The sequence below is a fragment of the Lissotriton vulgaris genome, chromosome 8 (assembly GCF_964263255.1).
Source record: "Lissotriton vulgaris chromosome 8, aLisVul1.2, whole genome shotgun sequence".
NCBI lineage: Eukaryota > Metazoa > Chordata > Amphibia > Caudata > Salamandridae > Lissotriton > Lissotriton vulgaris.
In genome coordinates this window covers 808768182-808792426 of record NC_141696.1, presented here as the reverse complement: position 1 = coordinate 808792426, position 24245 = coordinate 808768182, and the positions used below count along the sequence as shown (strand labels likewise).

At 41.7% G+C, this 24245-nt stretch overlaps 1 protein-coding gene across 2 annotated transcripts in view; it reads right to left on the bottom strand.

Annotated features, from left to right (window-relative positions):
- RASA3 (RAS p21 protein activator 3) overlaps nt 1-24245 on the bottom strand; it is an 897341-nt gene that overhangs the window by 485256 nt on the left and 387840 nt on the right. For both annotated transcript variants that reach the window (XM_086934683.1, XM_086934684.1), the window contains exon 4: nt 22821-22915. In XM_086934683.1, coding sequence (XP_086790809.1) covers nt 22821-22915 — 95 coding nt within the window. The remainder of the gene's footprint in view (nt 1-22820; nt 22916-24245) is intronic.

The following is a 24245-nucleotide window of genomic DNA, read 5'->3' as shown; positions in this document are numbered from 1 at the left end:
CAATATTTTTATTCTCTATATTTTTGCACTTACCTTAATGTAGATAGGACTTCAATATTTTTGATGTCGATATTCCGCCTCCGATATTTTTGATGTCGATATTTCCAACGTCGATTTTCTGTCAGTGATTCAAACCAGGACGCTCAGACCAATCACAATGCTGCATTGCAGCGTTGTAATTGGACAGGGGAGCCTGGGTGCTTACCAATCACAATGCTGCATTGCAGCATTTTGATTGGTTAGCAGAGCCTGGCTGTGCTTCCTGTTCCTCAAGTGAAGACGAGGAAAGCTGGAGCACAGACGCGGGACCCGTCGGCAAGGAAAGTGTTTATTTTTTTGACATCGCACACAACCCCCCCCAACCCGCTGTGTTCTTCCCCCTCTCCCACGCGCTTCCCCCGCCACCCGCGAGCCATGTGAGCCGCCACTGGTTTACACATATGAATCAGGGATCAAATCAGCAGTCATTATGAAGCAGCATTCAGAATCAACTGGGAAAAGTTCAGTGGTGGCCTGCATGGCTCGCGGTTGGCGGGGGCGGGGGAAGTGGGGGTTGTGCGCAATGTAAAAAAAACCTTACCTTGCTGACAGGTCCAGCGTCTCTGCTCCTGCTCGCCTCGTCTTGACTTGATGGGCCTGGGCATATTCTCCACGCAGGGTGCAATGCAGCCTGCATGGAGAACAGGTAAAGTGTGCATGACTGTTTTGGGCATCCCAAGAGGGATGGCCAAACAGTCATGTGCACTTAGGAGTGGGCAAATCACTCCTATCCTGCACTGATCCAAGAGCAGAGCTGGCCCCCCACCCGCCTACCCGCAAAGCAGCACAGAAACATAAAATGATAATAACTCAAAGTTATTAGCATTTTATGTTTCCTTTACGTTGCATTGCTTAAAAGCATTGGGCCGATGCTCCTCTGCCATAGCGAAGGAGCCGTCACTGGAAACGTTGAGCTGGAAGCAGGGAACTGCAAGTTTGTAACAATAAAATGTGGATAGGATGCAATGCAGCTAGAGGTGAAGTAAAGTGAATGATGCAACTGATTAGAGCTAGAAGAAAAACTGGAGAAAATTGTCAAAATGTAGGATTCACCCCAAGTTTGGAAGCTGAAATGTACACTGAATGATACGAACTTAAAATGCATCTTGCTACTCTGTTACTTAAAATGCAGATGCTATTGTTACTACGCCACTACACTGCTACTAGAGAGATGGACTGACATATTGTTGTACAATTGTACAAGGCTGCTCCAAGGAACCACACTGAACCTAGGCTCATGTACTGCAATTCTGTCATGCTACCACCCTAATACTTATGACCAGTTTTTTTCATACATAAACCTTCTGTTAGTCTGACACAAGAAGAACGTGTTTAGGGACAGCTGTACTAATTTACATAGTTGTTTGAGGGTCTTATTAGAATGCAAAGTCACATGCCTGAGATCTGGTCTGCTTCCTCTAGACAGGTCTTTTTTGCTTTGATAACAATATTAATTAGGAGTCTCTGGTATGTAGTGTGTGTTTCACTAAGGTGAGGTGTGGTGGGATATTTATTTTGGGTAGATATCTGGCCAATTGAGAGGCACACATATAATTAGTACAAATTGTTGTGTGTCACATTGGCTTATGTAAGATGGCTGCTACACCATAATTTAGACTGTCTTACTATCCAACCAATAGAGGAGTTACAACTTACCTCTGCTTGTATTTGGGTCTACGTGACCTTTGCTCTGCTGGTGACTCAATACAGAAAATCTGTGGCCTTACAGGTGGGTAGTTTTCATAGCACTCACACCGTTTCTGCACCAATGTGGTCATGAATGTACAATCTGTGTTTCTCTAATTGTACTACTGCCAATCTTGTCAGTTATACGTTTGTGGGTATAGAAGCTGTCTACCACTTACCTCTTATCCTAGCATTTGTAGGTGATTTGAGTAAGCGAGTGCAGCCATGTGGGTACCCAGCAGTGGTGGCTAGGGTCAGACTTAGATGGGCTGGTGTGTCCATCTGGAGCGGCAGATTCCATGAATTCTATTTATGGATTATCAAATGTTAGAAACCTATACCACCCACAGTGACAAATTTACAGGAGGTAGAATGAAACAATCTTAATAGATCTCAGTGTTTTAGTTCCTCGGCGAAAAAACAGTTTATTTAGTAGATAGGCGGGAGCTACAGTAAGAGTGCATTATTTGAACTAGGCACATGCACTCAGAGTTGATAGAGCCTTATACTTTGAGCTAGTGCAACACCTGTGAAACAGATGTAACATGTTCCTCCCTAAGAGCTCAAGTCTGACCACCACCATGTGGATAATATGCTGTTTTGGATCACTGCTCTGCATACATTCAGGTAAAGAGAACAAGGGTAGCGCAGATGTGAACTGACAGTAGACCAGGCCCTGCATCCTACACAGTGTCAGTGGCCAACACCTACAATGCAAGGCATTCAGTCTAGTCCAGCATGGGTTGGTTGCAGGACCTGGCCTCCGGCAAAGCCCTGCACTCAAAACTTCATGGGTGGGAAGCCCATGCTGGGCCCGCTTCGGCTCTGCATAGCAGTAGTTGAATTCAGAGGCCAGTCTATTTGCCCAGCACTCCATTCAGAGCCATCCCTCACTGCACATAATCTTTAGCCATGTGCAGATACATTGGCCGCAGGGTCTGGCATGCAGCCAGACCATTCTTCCACTTGCAGTACATGCCGAACCCTACATCTGGCCTTTGGCCAAAGGTGTAGAATGTACTGTTAATCATAAACAGCATCCCTCTAGGGCACACGCAGTTCTCCTTTTATACAAAAAGGATTCCAACATCAGGTTCCTTATTTGTATTCAATTGAATTTATTTGTTCATTGGTTATTTGAAATTAATTCTTTTGTTCATGTTTCATTCATTACATGATATGTTCAAATGACATCATAAAGATTCCATCCTCCTATGCATTTCGGGCATTAGAGCCCTTCCTCAGGGAGAGGCACTAGAACAATAAGCATATATAAACAAATGTCATCATATTGTGCATACCTGAAAATTTGTCAAAAAACACAGTTCAAGAAATAGTGTAGCATGCTCAGAAATTGTGCATATGTGATAAAAGTGTCTTCGTGCAACCGTTAACCCAAAAAAAATGTAACGCTACTCGAAAAAAATCAAAGACGCCGAGGGACGTTACTCACATGAATCTGATGTCTTATACAACAAGTGAAACCTGCAAGTGTCAACAAAAACGCGTTACATCGTAACCAAAGATAACTGCATACCCATAAAATTAGAACCTCGTATTCCTACACTCCACAGACTAACCTTCAAACGCGGTCGGCCGCCGCTTACACAGTGCTTCAGACTGGTTAGGGAATCCGGGCGCCCTTACGCGCTTCCGTGTATTTAAACTGTAATGAATTCCAATTGGGCGTGATAGCGATCACGTGTCTCTAAGCTGTGCCTCCGAAGCAAACTACAATAAACAAAGGACTATAATAATCTCACAAGTAAAAAGACTATAAAAACTAAAGGAAAAAACGGGTCTACAGGGCAAAACTATAAAAAAATTAAGGTATTTAAAGGAATCTAAAAAAACCGAGTGAAATGTGAAAAAATAGCTGAGCATGAAAAAGATGTGTGTATGCACAAATATAACCTGAAACGTTCGACAAGTCATAGGCATTCACAAAACAGTATCAAGGGCAAATGCGACTTGGAAAGTCGCTAAACTCATAAATTATAACAGTTACAAATATCATGACAGTTCAATTCGGTCATTGAGCCCGTTGGGCTTGCTTGAACAGAGTCTTTGGATCCAAACGTTTTCACGTTGTAGCAAATGTCTGTTGTTATCTCTGCCTTCCTTCTTATCTATGCATTCCAGTATCAGGAATTTTAATTGACAGATGTTATGCTTTGCTTCCAGGAAGTGTGCAGCAATTGAAGATTTGATGTATTGAGTCCGAATGTTAGATTTGTGTTCTGTGAGTCTAACCTTGATCTTTCTTTCAGTTTTTCCCACATAAATCTTGCCACATGGGCATTTAAGTAGATAAATTACGTTTGCGGTATCACAAGTAGCTGTCACTTTTAGTTTTATTTCATACCCTTTCATAGGGTGATTTATGACATTGCCTTTGATTATATTATTACAGTTTCCACAGTTCATGCAGGGTCTTGTTCCTTTATATGTCTCTTTCGCAGTCTCTTTTCATTTTAACATTTCTCCCACATTACTTCCTCGGGTGTATGCAAATAGAGGTGGCTTTTCAAAGATGCAATTAAAATCCGTTTCTAAGTCCAAGATACGCCAATGGCGAAGTATACTTTTTTTAAAAGCCTTGCTCAAAATTGAATATTTGGACACCGCCACTATTCTGTTTTCATTCTTTTTCGAATGGTCTTTCAATAGTTCCGTTCGTCTGGTGTCTTGCACTTTCTTTTTGGCCTTAGCAATGGTTTCTTGCGGATAACCTCTAGCTAAGAATATGTTTCCCATTTCTTCTATTCTTTGCTTTGCTTTTACTTACCATTAGGAATGTTTTCATTGAGGTTTCCAGTTAAGGTTTTTTTAAATGGCCTGTTCTACAGCTTCTATACCGAGAGAATGTGGAATTGAGGTAAAGAGTGAGACCACATCTGCTGTACATAGGATCAGCGATTCCTCGGGTTTGATTTCAACCATTTGCAGTTTCAGTAAAAAATCAGTAGTATCTTTCCCGTATGTAGTCATCCTTTTGACAGTAGGTTGTAAGTATCTGTCTAATAGCTGACCCAAAGGTTCGTGCAAACTTCCACGTGTGGAAACAATTGGTCTAAGAGGAGGATCATACATGTTTTTGTGTATCTTTGGAGTCATATATAGAACCGGACTTTTTGGATGATCTTTGAGCAAAAATCACTCTATACCTCAATTCCACATTCTCTCAGTATAGAAGCTGTAGAACAGGCCATTTTAAAAACTGAACTGGAAACCTCAATGAAAACATTCCTAATGGAGTTGATGTTATTTACACTTTACCACAGCTACTTTAAATATGAAAACACTTGGTACCAACAGCTCATAGGTACTTCTATGGGCAACTCTGCTGCGCCGGTGTATGCCAATATCTTTATGATGCAATATGAAAACAACAACATCTTATCCAACAATGAATGGTGTGGAAACTCAAAATTGATTATCAGATACATAGATATGTTTATAATTTGGAAGAACACCAAGGAAAAACTACAATCAGCACTAATGACTCTAAATCAAATTGATGAAAGGATTCAATTTACATGGGAAATGCCAGAAAAGAAAATGAATTCCCTGGATGTAGAAGTTACAATCACTGACAAGGGCTTTGAAACTGATATATATCGGAAATCAACGGATAGAAAAAATACCCTACATTTCTCGAGTTTCCATCAGATGTCCCTAAAACAGCACTTGCCTTTTTCCCAAATGACAAGAGTTAAGCGCATGACTTCAGATGAAGTAAAAGCAAATCAAAGAATAGAGAAATGGGAAACAGATTCTTAGCTAGAGGTTATCCGCAAGAAACCATTGATAAGGCCAAAAAGAAAGTACAAGACACCAGACGAACGGAACTATTGAAAGACCATTCGAAAAGGAATGAAAACAGAATAGTGGCGGTGTCCAAATATTCAATTTTGAGCAAGGCTTTTAAAAAAAGTATACTTCGCCATTGGCGTATCTTGGACTTAGAAACGGATTTTAATTGCATCTTTGAAAAGCCACCTCTATTTGCGTACACCCGAGGAAGTAATGTGGGAGAAATTTTAAAACGAAAAGAGACTGCGAAAGAGACATATAAAGGAATTAGACCCTGCATGAACTGTGGAAACTGTAATAATATAATCAAAGGCAATGTCATAAATCACCCTATGAAAGGGTATGAAATAAAAACTAAAAGTGACAGCTACTTGTGATACGGCAAACGTAATTTATCTACTTAAATGCCCACGTGTCAAGATTTATGTGGGAAAAACTGAAAGAAAGATCAAGGTTAGACTCACAGAACACAAATCTAACATTCAGACTCAAAACATCAAATCTTCAATTGCTGCACACTTCCTGGAAGCAAAGCATAACATCTGTCAATTAAAATTCCTGATACTGGAATGCATAGATAAGAACGAAGGCAGAGATAACAACAGACATTTGCTGCAATGTGAAAACGTTTGGATCCAAAGACCCTGTTCAATCAAGCCCAATGGGCTCAATGACCAAATTTAACTGTCATGTTATTTGTAACTGTTATAGTTTATGAGTTTAGCGACTTTCCAAGTCGCATTTGCCCTTGATACTGTTTTGTGAATGCCTATGACTTGTCGAACGTTTCAGCTTATATTTGTGCATACACACATCTTTTTCATGCTCAGCTATTTTTTCACATTTCACTCGGTTTTTTAGATTTCTTTAAATACCTTAATTTTTTTATAGTTTTGCCCTGTAAACCCGTTTTTTCCTTTAGTTTTTATAGTCTTTTTACTGTGAGATTATTATAGTCCTTTGTTTATTGTAGTTGCTTCGGAGGCACAGTTTAGAGACATGTGATCGCTATCACGCCCTATTGGAATTCATTACAGTTTAAATACACGGAAGCGTGTAAGGGCGCCCGGATTCCCCAACCAGTCTGAAGCACTGTGTAAGCGTGGCCGAGCGCGTTTGAAGGTTAGTCTGTGGAGTGTAGGAATACGAGGTTCTAATTTTATGGGTATGCAGCTATCTTTGGTTACGATGTAAAGCGTTTTTGTTGACACTTGCAGGTTTCACTTGTTGTATAAGACATCAGATTCATGTGAGTAACGTCCCTCGGCGTCTTTGATTTTTTTCAAGTAGCGTTTCATGTTTTTTCGGGTTAACGGTTGCACGAAGACACTTTTATCACATATGCACAATTTCTGAGCATGCTACACTATTTCTTGAACTGTGTTTTTTGACAAATTTTCAGGTATGCACCATATGATGACATTTGTTTATATATGCTTATTGTTCTAGTGCCTCTCCCTGAGGAAGGGCTCTAATGCCCGAAATGCATAGGAGGATGGGATATGTATGATGTCATTTGAAGATATCATGTAATGAATGAAACATGAAAAAAAGAATTAATTTCAAATAACCAATGAACAAATAAATTTTATTGAATACAAAGAAGGAACCTGATGTTGGAATCCTTTTTGTATAAAAGGAGAACTGCGTGTGCCCTAGAGCGATGCTGTTTATGATTAACAGTACATTCTACACTTATGTTCTAAAGACGCCACTGGTCGGAAGACGTCTCCTCAGGAGCACCCATAACAAAATATAATTTCTAACAAAATACGAATAAAAACTATTCAAAAAAGGCAGTGCACCTACAACGCAACACTGTCTCTTTGGCCAAAGGTAGCAGTAGTGCACTAAATAACTTTAAAAACATTTTGGCAAAATGTGTGGATGTGTGGATGTGTGGATCCCCAGTCTGACAATCTGAAAATGGCAAATTCACAAATTACAGTCAGATTTGCTAATCCACAATGGACAGGAGAAAAAGTTCCCTCATTCAAAAGGTGTGGCTTTAATGTTTTCATTGGATTTGCAAATTCTCTGTGGATTCGCAAATCCAAATGCCTCTAAATTGTAACCTCTTCATGCCCAATCCCAGCCCCTTTTTAAACATAATTTTTTTCAAAACCACTGAAGGATTTATGCCAAACCAAGCGAAAGCACATTTGAGTAAACTTCCACCTTCATGCCAAATTTGTAGCATTTCCGCACAGCTGTATTTTTTCTTCTTAAAGTTTCCTGTAGATTCATTAAATGGCACCAAAGTTATTAGGAAAACAAAACATGCCTTTCCTGTGAAAACTCTGGACATGGGTATTGGAGACATACCAACAAGCAAGTCGAAAGACAATGCTGGCTTCCCAGAAATGATGTGGCTTGTAGGATTGCAAGGTTTATGATGGATTACAGGACGGAAGGAAGGAATAAATGGACAAGCCTTATATTAGAGAAGAACTGCATTTTTTATATCAACAGTGGAGAAGCTCTGATATTTCTTTCAGGATGTGAACCAATGCTTTAGGTTAATCTGAGTGAGCAAGTGTCAGGCCGTGGGTCCATTTACACAGCCTACAAAGGGTGAGAGAGAGCTTGTGCACAAAGCTGATTAGCGTTGGCAGTGGCAAACCAAAGGCACACCCAGGTAATCAACCGAGCTATCTTGAAGCCCAACAAGTTAACAAGGTAGATGATTATGTTTATTATGGTACAAAATGTGAAGGGACAGAAGAAACTTTCAAGAATATTGTAAGAATTATCACTACCAGCAAGGTTGGACAGAGTTGGAAGGTTGTAGAAATATTTGGTCACAAGAAGTAATAACTGGTTCAGAGTGTGGCCCTTTTTTTAAAAAAAAAAAAGGAAATGTTAACCCTGTCTTGTGAATAACAAACCCTCCTCTACTACACTTTATCCGGTATAATAAAGAGTATCTATTCGTCGTTTTTGGGTACTAACATCCGGATTTTGTTGCTTAATGTACCAAACTCCACATGTGATGGTACATACTGTATTGCTTTCCCCCGTTAAATTTCAGGAGGTTTGACCTGCTGAATTTAACCATTAACCAGACGTGGGTTCCTTGCTCACTTTGCCACTGGATTCAAGCTAGCCTGGCTGATGAGGGGTGCTGCCCAGAAACCGGTCCCAGGATGCATGTTTCCTGTCTAGGAAAGATCAGGCTTGGCAGTCAGGCTGGACTGTTCCCATGAGGAACAGGGTCAATACTGATTTGCATATGGCTGGGTCTGAACTAGGGTGGCGAAGTAAGCTAAAGAATAATGATGGATTCAACCCAGATCTGTGACTGGGGTTGAGTGTCTGAAAAGTTTCAGCACTCTGTCCATCATCTCCTTGTGTTCGCTTTGTTCTTGGGAGAAGAGCATAAGATTTCAATTTTCCACAGCTTCTTTAAGAAACAAAAAGCATGGTGGTAAACCAGCACTTTCTTTTGTATGCATCCAAACAAAACGAACACATGATGTTTCTGTAACATAATGACTAACAGTTTAACTACCTTTTTAACAGTAATAAGCCGCAAGAATAAACCCTGCTCAGCACTACTTACTTCAGGCACCAGAAAAAGAGATTTTAATCATTACATTTTCCACAGATAACTAAGGCACAGTTGCAAAACTGACACTGATCATCAGTCAGTTGAAGATTAGAGAGGCCAATCAAAGTTGGTAAGTTTCACTTTTCAGTATTGAGAATCTATTACTTAAGAGTCCATCTAATTGAACTAGGGTACATATTTTGTGATATACACTTTCCATATTACGGAAAGGAATGTCTTGAACACACCTTACCACATCCCCATTCACCTTTACAGCAGGCACAATAAACTCTTACTTCAGCAATGTAAACTCTTACCACAGCAATGCTCCTCTTGGAAGGATATAAAAAGCTATCAGACTGAGCTGCCATAGATATGGGGAAGATTAATGTTCTTTGAATAAAGAGTAGTGCTCCAACCAGGATCCACCCCAAAAAATACGTTTATGCGTCATAAATCATCTTACCACTCTTAAAATCTCATTTATTATTACCCTCAAATGTGATGAAGCATCTAAGGAAGGAATGCCATGACAAAGACGCTACCATAATAAAAGATCCTTTGAAGTACCGAACAAAGTATGACCAATTTACAGCATTGCTTATTTGGTGTTAATTAACTATCCTAATCAAGGTCAAGACAAGTGAATTAGCCATCACCAACTAGCCATTTAAGTCCTTTTTAGCTTGAGTTGTTTAGTCAGCACCTAGTATATAGCAACGCAACTGGCAATCAATGCTGAAATAATAGTCCTACAGACCGATGCCCTTTCCCATTTCAAACAAAACCCAAAGTTAGTTGATGAGGAACAGAGGTGGTAACAGGCAGCTAGCATGAAATCTGTATAAATCAGGACTCCACTTGAAAACACAGCATGTACAGCAGCCAAACTCCACAAATAAAGGCTCAAAAGCAGACCATGTTGAAATGGGTCTAGTAAAAAAATAAATATAGATTCCATATCTCTACTAGGATCTCTCTCAACAGTCTAATGTTGGTGCACAAACTGCTCAGGGTGATAGCTACTCAGGGAGTCAATGGATATAAGTGTATGGTGCTCAATAGAAGGAATGAACTACAAGAAGCACTCCAATCAGCTTTGAAATCTAGGAAATTATGGTTGATGCATGTGAGGGAATCAGAATGTAAAAGAGGATGCATGGTTAAAGATTAATGGGGAATCAGCCAATGTTCCAGCCGCAACATTATTGTGCTGACGCAGTTCTAAAGACTGGGTGCCTTGGGTCACCAGTTATCACAACTGTGGATTTGTGTAAGACACACATAACAGCACAGTAGACAGATTACCTTGACTGAATGAAGTAAACCACAATGGCAAAGGACAGTGGAATTTGGTGCCAAAAAAGACAATCGGTAAAGAAGTGTATCTTAGCCAAGAAGGAAAGAGGTCTTTCTTTATCAAGACAAATATAGTATGCCTATTACTAGAAGTAAGATTAAGGGGAGATATAGTGTGTATACAATACATACTAGGGTTATGTCCTATCTGGGTATGACCTAATCAATTGAGGTTAGAAGTATTCAGGTTAGTCTTTGATTGCTATTAGGTCTGGAGAAATATTTCTTCACGTCAGAGAGAACACCTGCAGTAGTAGACTCTACTAACCAGAAGCTACACCATGATCCCAGGTTACAATATAAACAATCCCTGGATGACTTACTCTACATGTAGTTAGCTTTGAGGGTTAGAGTCGATGGAAAACCACAGCAGCGGCTGCATGCGTAACCACACTTGCACAGACATCAATATTAGACACAGGAGAACGGACATGAAGGTACAGACACAAACACAGAAGACACATGGTGTCAGAACACATGTGCCTGTACTGAGACATGGGACATACCGACACTAAGACTGGTAACAATGTAGGGAGACAAATAAAGACTAGTAACAAATGCAAGTTAGGAGGTGGGAAGATGACTATGACATGGGCGCCTTAATGCAAACACAAAGCCTACTGATCTTGTTCAACAGATTTTGTGGATGGTAGCAAGAAACGAACTGGCACAGGGTCAACCCAGGGCACACAGTAACTCAAATACAGGATCCACTGGTCCTGCTAAAGCAAGATTGGTGAAAAGCTGCACAACCCAAACCCTCCGGATCCCTATGAAGCCCACTCCACTGGCAAAACACACAATTTAATAAGACTGCGATATACTCAGACAGCTGAGGTATATAAGTAATGCCAGTTCATCTAGGGTAGTTCCTTGTCAATCTTGCCTTTCCTGAGGCAGCTTTCAAAGACCAAACATACATCACAAGATCAATATTAGAAATGGGTTTTAAGGTTGGCTAGGGGTTGCACCTAAACCAGGCAGACTTCACCACTCTAGTCAGGATAAGGGGATTACACAGCTAAAATAACTCCTGCTCACCCCCTTGGTAGCTTGGCATGAGCAGTCAGGCTTGCCTCAGAGGAAATGTGTAAAGCATTTGCACATAACACACATTAATAGAGAGAACACACTACAAAAGGACACAACACCAGTTTTAGAAAAATATCCATTATTTACTTGTGTAAGACAAGACGAAAATGATTTTAAAAAATCCAACATACAGTAATCCACAATACGAATAAAGCAAAAATACACTTTGTCAACAGTTCCTTGAAGTCGATAGCTCCGTCCAGGGCTATCACGGTGTCATTAACAAACAAATCCAAACAGTTCTGGCTGACCTATGTGTTGCAGGGCAGCTATCGTGTTGGAAAGACTCGCAAAACAGTACCTTTAGAAATGCAGGGCGTCGGTGACCTCTCATTGAGTTCTGAAGATCCGGTGTTGGCAGGCATTGGTTCCAGAGGTCGGTGCAGGAGTTGGTGGGCCCTTGAATTCCCATGCGTTGCAGGTTTAACTCCATGTGTTTGACGTCAAGAGAACCAGCGTCGGCAGGCGTCAGGGCTGCAGAGTATAGTGCAGCAGTGCCCTCAGTTCACGGTGTAGGCAGCGGCTTGGTGACGGTCTTTCAGCAGCGTTGGTGAGACCAGGGCTACCGCGCAAAGTAATGTGGTGTGTGTCGTGGTGTCGGCAGGTCACAATGCAAGCAGCGGTGTCATCGTTGATGAAGAGCTGCCATCAGTAGATTCAAGGCTGCGGCGCGAGATGGGGCAATGCGTCATGCGCGCCCTACATGTTGCAGTGCAGGTATCGGTGTCGGTTGACTATCTAGAGTCGATGGCACTGGCGTCGGTGGGCCAAGGCTGCTGTGTGGAATGGGGCAGTGCGTCGAGTAAAGCACAAGCGGTGCACTCAAACCACGGTGCAAGCAGCAGCGTTGATGTCAGCTTGGAGTGTCGTCGTCATTGAGACCAGGGCCTCGGTACGAAGCAGGACGGTGCTCAATGTTTTCCACAAGCGGTGTTCAAAGGTCACGGTGCAGGCAGCAGCGTTGGTGCCACCGTCACAGCATCATCGGAGATACCCAGGTGGCATGTGTGAAGTGAGGCAGTGTGAAGTGCGGTGCACACAGGTCACTGTGCAAGCAGTGGCTCGATGGCAGCATAAAATGGCATTGTCAGTGAGACCAGGGTTGCGATGTGAAGAGCAGCGGTGCCCTCTGTAGTGCCTTTAGGTCATGAAGCTGGCAGCGGTGTCATTGACGCCGTTGGGTTACCCTTTTCCTCTGTGGCAGCTGAAACATCCAGTTCCAAAAGCTGGTACTCAGAAGATGTTGAAGTCTTTGATTTACCTGAGACTTTCAAGCTCTACATTAAGCTCTTGGAGATACTTTGAATCCAGAAAGAATAGTCCGGTCCTTTCCTTGCACAAGACAGTAGCAGCAACTGCAGGCCAACCCAGCAAAGCACACAGCAAAAGGGCAGTACACCTCCAGGCAGCTCTTCCAGCTCTTTTTCCTGGCAGGTTCTTTAGCCCAGCAGTTATCTAAAGTTCTGGGGTGTGGGCTCGTATATTTATACCACATTTTCTTTTGTTCTCTTGTGGCAAAAGTCTCCTAGCTCAGCCCAACCAATGTTGTCCTCTCTGGCCCAGCTTCCTGGCAGGAGGTGGAGAGAGGGCATTGTGCAAGGGAGACAGGGCCTATTCAGGTGCAAGGGAAATGTCCTTCCACCACTCTAAATGTAGCCCAGGTCTATTCAGCCCAGCTCTGAGCCACCCAGGAAAGACAGTACACACCTCAAACCCCCCAGTGGCTGTCTGCAGTGAATGCACATCTGCAGACCCTGTCATTCCAAAACCTAACAGTCAATATACAAACCAGCAGGGGCACATAGGATGGTTAAGCAAAAAAAAATACCCACTTTGTAAAAGTGGTATTTTCAAACACACAATTTAAAAATCATTTTTACTAAAAGATGCATTTTTAAATCCTGCGTTCAGTCATTCTAAACTCCACTTCCCTGTCTTGTCCCAATAGGAAGTAATACTTGTAAGCTGTTACACAGTAGCTCCCATTCTATGCTATGGGATAGATAGCCTTTCAATATTGAAAATCGAAATACACTGTATTTCACTACCAGGACAAGTCACACACACCAGTTCATGTCCTATCTTTCACATACACTGCGGCCTGCCCATGGGGTTACCTTGGGCCAACATTAGCGGTGACTCACATGTAATAAAAGGGAAAGTTAGGCCACTTGCAAGGTTGACATGGCAGTAAAAGCTGCATGCAGACACAGCAGTAGCAGGTCTGAGAACTCTTTGACGGATGCTTGTGTGGGTTGCACATTCAGTGCTGCAGGCCCACTAGCAGCATTTGATTTATAGGCCCTGGGCACACACAGTGCACTGTGCTAGGGACTTAGTAGTAAATTAAATAAGCCAATCATGAAAACACTAATCCGTAAACACAATTTACATAGAGAGCATATGCAATTCAATTAAAAAAATTTCAGTCAATGTGACCTAAAAAGTACAACACAAAGCAAACATTTACATAAAAAGGGAGGACTGCATCATGCTGACAATCATGATTAAAAAAGATAAGACCGATTATAATTATACACATATGCACTTTGGCACACAATAGTAGTGATAAAGTGCCCAGAGTCCCGAAACTAACGAAAATAGGGTCCAAAACTAAAGACCAAAAAGCAAAAAAGTCTGGGGATATACCTGCTGAAAAAGCCAGGTCTAACACAAATCTCTCAGGCTTAATGTTGCAGTTGCTATAACATGTTTATATCATGATCATGATAATGTAGTTAAATACTTTTGCATCCATACCAGCATTTCGCCTTGTGTTTTTATGAAGGTGAATATCAGGGGCAGACCAGGGAGCACTGATGGGTACATCTAATTAACAGTTAGGTTTCATGAGCCTCACATGAACTACCACTTCCCCAATGAGAGCCCAGCAGCAACATGAGATTCAACTTCCGCCTCTCACCTCAAAACCACAGCTCGCCAGTAGTTTCAATGTACTAAAAAGAACTGGCAAACAGAAAAAACAAATCTGTTCAACTGCAAGGGAGAGTTTCGACACAGCCTAACATTTCCTGAACAGTAAAAAGAGAAGAAACGGTATACTTGATAAAAGACCAAACAATAATATTGTCTTTTTATGTATGAATATTATATCATTATCAATGAAGGGATCAGGATTGTTTCTCTGAAGAATTGCCCCCTTTAGGGTATCAGATGCCAACTGACCTAAAATACTCCAATCTAAGGCTTTAATTTTACATTCTACTCAAATCTTGTACTTTTCTTTTTATACATTTTTATTATTTTCAAATGAAAAAAGGAACAGCACTTAAAACCACAGTACATATATTGCACCATAATCATTAGTTTGCAGGATTGCAAATCAAGTTAAAATAAAGCTTTATAAATTTGATATGTTGGGTGAGGCAATACAGAGGGGTTTATATAAAAAAAAAACTCTGGAGCAGTGTCATCTTAAGGATGTTGGGGGCCCAGGCAGGACATATTTTGGAGGCCTCAGAACACAACCCATTTGTTTTTTGTTACCCAGTTTCTGCTAACTCAAACCTATGTGATGCCAAACAACACTAAATGATATGTTTAACCTTAAGAGGGCCACACAATAACAATTGAACTATGTTTAAGAGGGCCACACAGTAACAGTTGAACTAGGTTTTGCCAAGGATGCCAAAAATCCTTAGGGTGATAAAGGATAGCAGTTTAGAATGAGAAATACAATAGACAGAGATCAAATAAAGAATTTCATTGGAGGCCCCCTTGGAAGGTAGGGGCCCTGGGCAATTGTACACCTTCTCCGTGTCTTAAAATGTCTCTACTCTGGAGGTCAGGCATCAGGCGATACAACAGAGCTCATACCAATTATCCCAAGCCACATCCTCTTCCACTTTCTCATCAGTTCTGACCCAGAACATATTTAGTTTTCATGCAACTGACAATTACTCTACATCCCTCCTCTCCATTTATCAAGAAAGAGTCAAGGTTAGGATGAAAGCTTGCAGCTATCGAATGACTATCGAATGACTATCCTCTGACAGGCCAGCAACAAGAACAGAGCCTCACATTTATGTTTCATTTTGCCTTTCTGGGGTTTCTGTGCAGACCCTTAAGACCAAAATACACCCTTTTTTTTACCAAAGACATCCCTTCTCCTTTTCAACACCGTTTCCCACTGTACCTCAATCTCTAGGCATTGCCACACCACATGCATAAAATCATCCATGAAAGATGATCACCTCATGAAAGCATGCCGGTGAGCAGGGAAGACTCTTATGTATGATCAGTTGTCCGCCTTGCGATAAACAAACCCCATAACTCGGTCCCATAGAGTATTATATGTCCAATGAAGGCCGGCAACAAAAGAAGCATGTCCATGGTGTCACGGGGGTGAACGGATAAAGTGATCCAGCTCCAACCTCAGATTCCTCGTTGAAGGGACAAGGTGAAGCATGCAGAAAATCCTGCAAAAGTCATGCTCCTTTAGCAGAGGAATGGTCAGACCGCTTTCCTCATCCCCTTCACCCTGATTACTGACAGGATTAAGTGTAAGGGTCAACAACAGAAAGAAAAAATATTAGAAAGGAACTTCAAAAATAGCAAAGCAGTGAAACTGTGCTATCAAATAGCAACATGCCTAAAACAGCCCAATTACCTCTAAGATACATACAGAACTGTACAGATAAAGAGGCGCAAGAGATTGGTACATCAAATCTTAATAATTATGACTCATGCCCTCATCATGCGCTGCTTATGATTTCACATATTACATCACTCATGTCATGTTCTTTGACATCAATGATAACATCACAGAGGACATCTGAAATTACATAATTAATGACAACACTGTGCATGACGAGGGTGCAAGCACTAGGGATCTCTTCATTGGTTTACTGCAGCTTGAGGTAACACGTTTCAATCGTACCCATGGTCTTCTTCACACACACACACACACACACACACACACACACACACACACATATATATATATATATATATCGGCTCAAACAATCCCTCCCCGCAATCCACGGGAAACAGGAAGCAGCACTCCAAAGATAGGTTTCACATAGATTTTAATCTCACAAAAACGCGCTTTCGGCACTCGGCCTTCCTCAATTATGAGACGGTGAGTTGTGTCAACCAACATTCATTTGAACATTCACGTTACGTAAATAATAGACATAATGGCAGGACTCAAAATTAAATCGGCATCCGCCATCTTTGAATGGGTTTGTAACCATTACATGAAAGCACTGTGTATATAAATACAATGGAATTTCTATTCAACCATTATACCGACAACATAGTCTGCGTTGATTAGTTTTGTGTTTATAAAGCCCTGTATGGGCTTAGGTCTCCACACAATGCAATCGATCCCCAAGCATCGTATCTTTATTTTGCCCTGGATGGGCATAAACCATTCATTATATCTGCAACGTGAATCAACCCCCAAATAATGTTATTTGTCTGAATCTAAATTCATCATCATCATAGAAAAATTAGAAGGAAAAAGCAATACTGCAGTTAACCAAATCTATACAAACAATTTGTAATCATACTAAATGAACAGCTAAGTCCTCATGCATGTTTAATCCAGTGGGCGTTTTGCTTTGCAGATCTATAATGTAACGCGATTCCAATCGCCTCAATTTTTGGAGTCTGTCCCCACCTCTAGCGCTGACCGGGACAGAGTCCAAGCAGAAAAAGGTTAGCAATTCCCTGTTGCGTGCATGCTCTTTGTCAAAATGTCTGGCAACAGGGTAGCTCACATCTGCATTCTGAATGGCTCTCTGGTGTTCTAAGATTCTTAGCTTCACCGGATTTGTCGTGCTACCAACATACCTTCTGCCACAAGGACATGTCAGACAATACACAACGTAAGGCGTGGTACATGTGAGGAATTTTTGTATTTTCTTAGGCTCTTTAACACCTGGTATGCTGTATTGAATGGTGCGTTTACTCCCTTTACACGCCTTGCAGCGTCCACAGGGAAAAAATCCCTTCATGGGTTCTAATGAAAAAACGATTGAAAAAATACGAAGAAAAAATCAAATTAAGAAAGGAAGAGAAATTCGAGAGAGACGAGAAAGACTATCGCATGGGAAGGGTGCTTACCTTCTCAAAAAAATATGACAAACCCTGTAAAGAATTGAAAATGAAAAAGAAACAATCAGCAGCAAGTACTACAGTCCCTGAAACCTCAGAATCATCGCTGACAGGAGACGAGGTATCAAGCGAGGATGGTCAGGATGATGTACCCGAATCTTCGCGTTTTCAACAGGAGTATCAAGTAATGCGTACGAAACAACATCAAGGGGGAAGGGGCAAACCCCCAGAAAGAAGAACACCAAGAGGAAGACGAGGAGGGGGGGCTGGAGCCGCAAACATCGTGGGCTCGCCACCCTTAACCAGAAGTATGAAGAATGCCTACAAGAAGAAAACGTAGACATTGTAGACAACTTAACCATTGTTAACTTGACACCCAAGATCTTGACTACAGAGGAACAAAACATCCTAAAACTTGGACTCACATTTTGCCCTGAGAAAAACTTTGAGTTCACGCAGACACGTATAGACTTGTTCAAGTTCACCCGCAAACTAAAACTGTACAAATACTTTAAGTTGAAACCTCCCTTACCCAAACCAACAGCTGTTGGTAACACTGAAGAGGGCACATTGCTATGCAGAGATCTGGCGGGCATTAGATCTCTGGAAGAATTGAGAAGGGAGGTGGAGGACGAGGATATTGCCAACCTAAGAGACACACAATTGGTGACACATATGGAAGTACAACAGAGAGGGGGAGCTACGAACTTTAAACCTACTTCTACTTTCATGCCGGTAATGGGAACAGATGCGATAGACACTTTTTCTGAAGCTGTGATTCAGGATTTGAGAAATCTCAGAAGTAAGCGCAAATCTGATGATTGCAGATTTAATTTCACCAATAAACAACAAACAGCATTAAAAAAGCTATGTGATGATTCGTCCTTAGTGTGTAAACCCTCGGACAAAGGGGGAAACATAGTATTGTTGACCAAGATGCAATATGAGCAAGAAGCGTTACGACAGCTCAATGATCCAAATACATATATGAGGGTTAACGAATCAGTGTATAACAACAGCATAAAAGACTATCACGATATGATATTGAAGTGGTACAATAACAATATGTTGAATGGTGATGAACATTTATTTCTGAGATGCTTGAATCCAGTAACCCCGACCTTTTACTATCTACCTAAGATACACAAGGATCCGGTGAATCCTCCTGGGAGGCCCATTGTAGCTTCCCAGGGCAGCCTAACAGAACATCTATCAATATATATTGACTCTTTTCTTTCTCCACATGTGGTTAATCTCAAATCATATCTGAAGGACACGAAACACTTTTTGAACTGTATTGATCAAATAAATTGGACTGAGGGGTATACTATGTTGGTTATTGACATTGCTAGTCTGTACACATGTATTGAACATGATGAAGGACTTTCAGCTATTTCCTGGTTTCTGGAGAGTAGACCAGTGAAATACTATGAACACAACAAAATGTTGATGGAATTTCTAAGATTCTGCCTCAACAATAATATTTTCCTTTTTGGCAAAAACCTCTATAGACAGCTAACAGGTGTAGCGATGGGCACTTGTTCAGCCTCAAGCTTCGCGAATTTATTCGTGGGGCATTGGGAAGAACGGGTGGCCTGGTCTCAAGCCAACAAGAAATGGAACGATCTTGTTAAATGTTGGTACCGTTATATAGACGACCAACTTGAGATTCTCAGGAGAAATCAGCCAAAAGGAAGTAAATTATTTGGATTTAACTGTTTTTGTTGAAGATGGCAGTCTCCATACCAAGCTCTTTCGAAAGGCTACCGCTGGTAATTCAACGTTGTATGCCACCAGTGGACATCCCAAGAGCTTGGTTAATAGTATACCGTATGGTGAACTATTGAGGATAAAGAGGAACAACACGAAAGACAATGAGTTCAGGAAAGCGGCTAGCAACAGTATACAGAGGTTCAAAGCCAGGGGGTACAAGGCAGGGGTACTCAGGCAAGCCTTAAGTAAGGTTGAAACTCTAGAGAGAAAAAAGTTGCTAGAAGACAAAACACATGACAAGAATGCTGATAATGGACTATTTCGTCTCATAACCACCTACTCAAGAAATGCCAATGATATAAAACGCATCTTGCGTAAGCATTGGAATATCTTGATGGCGGATAATGTCATAAAGCAGGATTTGCCCTCTTATCCTTTAGTGACTTTCAGAAAGGCAAGAGCATTAAAAGATTACTTGGTCCATAGTCACCATGGAGAACTGAAGTCCAAACCTAAGATAGAACCCATGAAGGGATTTTTTCCCTGTGGACGCTGCAAGGCGTGTAAAGGGAGTAAACGCACCATTCAATACAGCATACCAGGTGTTAAAGAGCCTAAGAAAATACAAAAATTCCTCACATGTACCACGCCTTACGTTGTGTATTGTCTGACATGTCCTTGTGGCAGAAGGTATGTTGGTAGCACGACAAATCTGGTGAAGCTAAGAATCTTAGAACACCAGAGAGCCATTCAGAATGCAGATGTGAGCTACCCTGTTGCCAGACATTTTGACAAAGAGCATGCACGCAACAGGGAATTGCTAACCTTTTTCTGCTTGAACTCTGTCCCGGTCAGCGCTAGAGGTGGGGACAGACTCCAAAAATTGAGGCGATTGGAATCGCGTTACATTATAGATCTGCAAAGCAAAACGCCCACTGGATTAAACATGCATGAGGACTTAGCTGTTCATTTAGTATGATTACAAATTGTTTGTATAGATTTGGTTAACTGCAGTATTGCTTTTTCCTTCTAATTTTTCTATGATGATGATGAATTTAGATTCAGACAAATTATAACATTATTTGGGGGTTGATTCACGTTGCAGATATAATGAATGGTTTATGCCCATCCAGGGCAAAATAAAGATACCATGCTTGGGGATCGATTGCATTGTGTGGAGACCTAAGCCCATACAGGGCTTTATAAACACAAAACTAATCAACGCAGACTATGTTGTCGGTATAATGGTTGAATAGAAATTCCATTGTATTTATATACACAGTGCTTTCATGTAATGGTTACAAACCCATTCAAAGATGGCGGATGCCGATTTAATTTTGAGTCCTACCATTATGTCTATTATTTACGTAACGTAAATGTTCAAATGAATGTTGGTTGACACAACTCACCGTCTCATAACTGAGGAAGGCCGAGTGCCGAAAGCGCGTTTTTGTGAGATTAAAATCTATGTGAAACCTATCTTTGGAGTGCTGCTTCCTGTTTCCCGTGGATTGCGGGGCGGGATTGTTTGAGCCGATATTGTTGTCGGGTGCACCCCCGACTGGCAGGCACCCGCCAAGGAGTGCAACAGGCTGGTGCGAGTGGAGCCTCTATATATATATATATATATATATATATATATATATATATATATATATATATATATACATTGAAGAAAAGGGACACCAAAGAGCTGCAAAAGCAAGAACAGAGGACCAGCAACTGACTTTGCGCCAACCCTGCCGGCCTGTCTGTTGTCCTTGACAGTTGCACAAAAACTACATGTCCTGTAGCTGCTGTGCCTCTAAAAGCCTGGGAGGACTGCCCGCCCTGCACCCAATACCCAGGAACTCCTGTGGAGTTGCGATGCTGCTCCCCTGCCTCCTGCAGGCACCTCAGAAGAACTGCAAGGACTCCGGACCGCTGAAGACCCAACACCAGAAACACCACTGCATCCATGCCTCCTAGCCTGAGTTGAAGAGTGTCAACGGTGCCACCTTGGCTCCAGACCCTCCAGAGACAAAGCCCAACTTGGGTTTGCCAACAGGAGACTAACTGACGCCTCCTGCAGCCTCTTTGTGTAGGCCCTCTCACCAGCGAGTGTCTCTGATCATGAAAACCTAACTCCTAAGAACACCTCCGCACCTGGCCACCTCACCTGAGCAGAAGTGAACCAAAGGTGTCCCTACGTCCCCAAGCATTGTGAATCCTGATCCCCTTGTTGGTTTAGTTGAACATGGTCCCACGGTCCCAGCTTGCAGCCTCTTTGTAACCGGACCGATCCCCATAGACTTACACAAGGCACCCAACGCTGAAACTCACCTCTGCAGTCAGCCCCCCCCAGTGCTGCTCGAGGTGTCCTGTTGGTGCTGTCTTGGACCCTGCCCCAGACTCACCTTAAGTCTGATAGATTGGTCCTGAAAGGCACTGTAAAGTACCTGTATGCAGTATATGTCTTCTTCCATTGGATAAAATTACCGCTCCAGAAATTGCACTGTCACTATCTCTAAACTTACTTAACTGATTTTGATAATCTGGGTGCCTAAAGTTATATAAAGTTAAGTGCTATTTTTATAAATTGGTGTGGATCTCCTGACTGAGTTGTGTGTATCATTTATTGACTGTGTGTGTGCAGCAGATGTCTAAAACTCCTGTGATGAGCCTAAGGCTTCTCGACCACACTACCCCCTAAAAGAGCACCTTGGGAATGCTAGAGCAAGCTCCTGTCCACTTATAAGGAATACCTGGACTCTTTTCATAGTATATCTTTGTTTGGTATACTATATAAAGAGACAGCTTCCTAACTATATGCAGGGAAGCGGGCGGCCCAGCTGGCCAGTAATGGTCATGTCATAGTGAACAGAAATGCTATCTTTTTTTTGGCTATCATCTAGTTCTTGTGCCCATAACAAAAGCAATGATCTGCATTGTATAATAAACACATCAAGTTATAGCATGGGAAAAAATGTTTTTAATGCTAAACTGAGTAAAGTGGTTTTCCAGCTCTGGTACAAAAGTTAGATAACATGTTGGCCTTTCAAATAGCACTGAAAACAAATTGATTATGTTTGGGTCTACACAAGTACATGAGAAGCAGAAATAGAGGAATAACTACAAAAGGGAAGTCATGGATGACTGGAAACCTTTATTAAGAACGTGAGAATGCATGACTAAATGGCAATAAAAACATCTCCCATCAATCCCTCACATTTCAAAAACTACTGATGACATGGGACATTTGTGTTAGTTAATGCATGACGTCTTCTGAATGTATCTGATGAAACCTGGGTGGTGGAGCAACAAATGAGATCCGCCTGGAGAAGGGACATTTTTACATTCAATCTCCCAGAGATTAATATGGAAATTAGGGTCAGTGAGACCATCCAACATGATGCTACTGTTCTTCCACACAGATTCAATAACAACAATTCTAGCAAAACTACCTCCATCCTGCACCTTTAGAATCCTATTAGCACTATCTTACCTGTACTTCAGAATCCGCATCGACATGCTGTACTTGGAACCATGTATCTCTGTTATGGTATTTCTGTAAGTCTTCCTTCTGAATGGCTACTTTTCCTAAAAATAAAAAAACCATGAAATATGTAAGACGATAGGTAGTACCATTTGTGCAGTGCCTTCTCAAAGGAGATCATGAAAAATTAGTTAAGAACACCAGCAGATCTGAAGGCTTCCCTCTTTTCCACCCAAAATATTTTCTGGGCAACGAACAGCCTACAATACCTACCAATGATTCAGACAATATGAGGGGGGCAAATGGCGATTGGCAAGTGTTAACTTTCAGTGGTTAAAATTGGAAAAAGGAGCCAGAAGGTATAGTGGGAAAACAAATTGGCTGGGTGATTCTAGGATTTTGTACTGTGGGTCATTCAAGTTCCAAAAATGACTCATTAGTTGGGATAAAAAATGAAAACATGTAAGTAGAGTACACTTTGAGCTCAAATAATAGACATCACTGTTCCCATTTCCAAGGAGCTTATTTACAACTCTGCAAAAATGGACAATATACAGTTACTAAATAATCATGTGTATTCAGGATGTTAAAACCCTTAAAAGAACTTCAACAAGACATTAAAAAGATAATCAGCGAAAATAATACACATTTAACCAGAGGTAAAAAACAGAAATAATATAGTTAACAACTAACCTTGACAAATAAAACAGCTTTGTGAACAACAACAAAAAGGCATAAGGAAAGAAAGTTGCTTGGATAAGAATGGTGCCTACACCACGTAGAGGCAAGATACCTTAAAAAGAAAAAGTTACTTATCAATGTTAATGCACTTTCTGGTGGATACTCTTTCTAACTCAGGTTCCTCAACCAAGAATATCCCTCGGGCACCACACTGGATCAGGAGATTTTTCATAGCAGAGCCCCACTAGGTGGCATCATGTAGCTCAAGCTGCCGTCATACCACTCCGGAAGTGACTGACCAAAGCTGCATATAAGTACCACCCGCTGGGGGAGTGGCTTCGGCGCGAAGTGGAATGCCTGCTAAGGGAACTCCGCGGGCCGGAACTCTAATCTGGTAAATTCCATCCTAAAAAAGCCCTCTGAGTGCCGTAGAACCCTCGCAGGACACTGCCCAAGGGTTAAGGCACATATTGGTGAGGTCGGAATCACCGTACTTACTGAGCTGCTGCTATTCTGAATCAATATCGCCGCCACAGATTGAGCAAGAAAATGGCACGGACCTGGTGAGCGAGACTGGGAGTATACTGTCTGTGTCTGCCGAAACGGACTTGACTTCAAGCAGCAAGATATCTACTGGGGCATCTCGTTGATTGCAGGAGGCGGACCAAGCTGTTGATCGGTGCTGACAGTGGGCACATACCTGGTACTGCGGAGGCGGTAGAGCATGCTGTGCTTCTTCGTGCTGCGGAGACC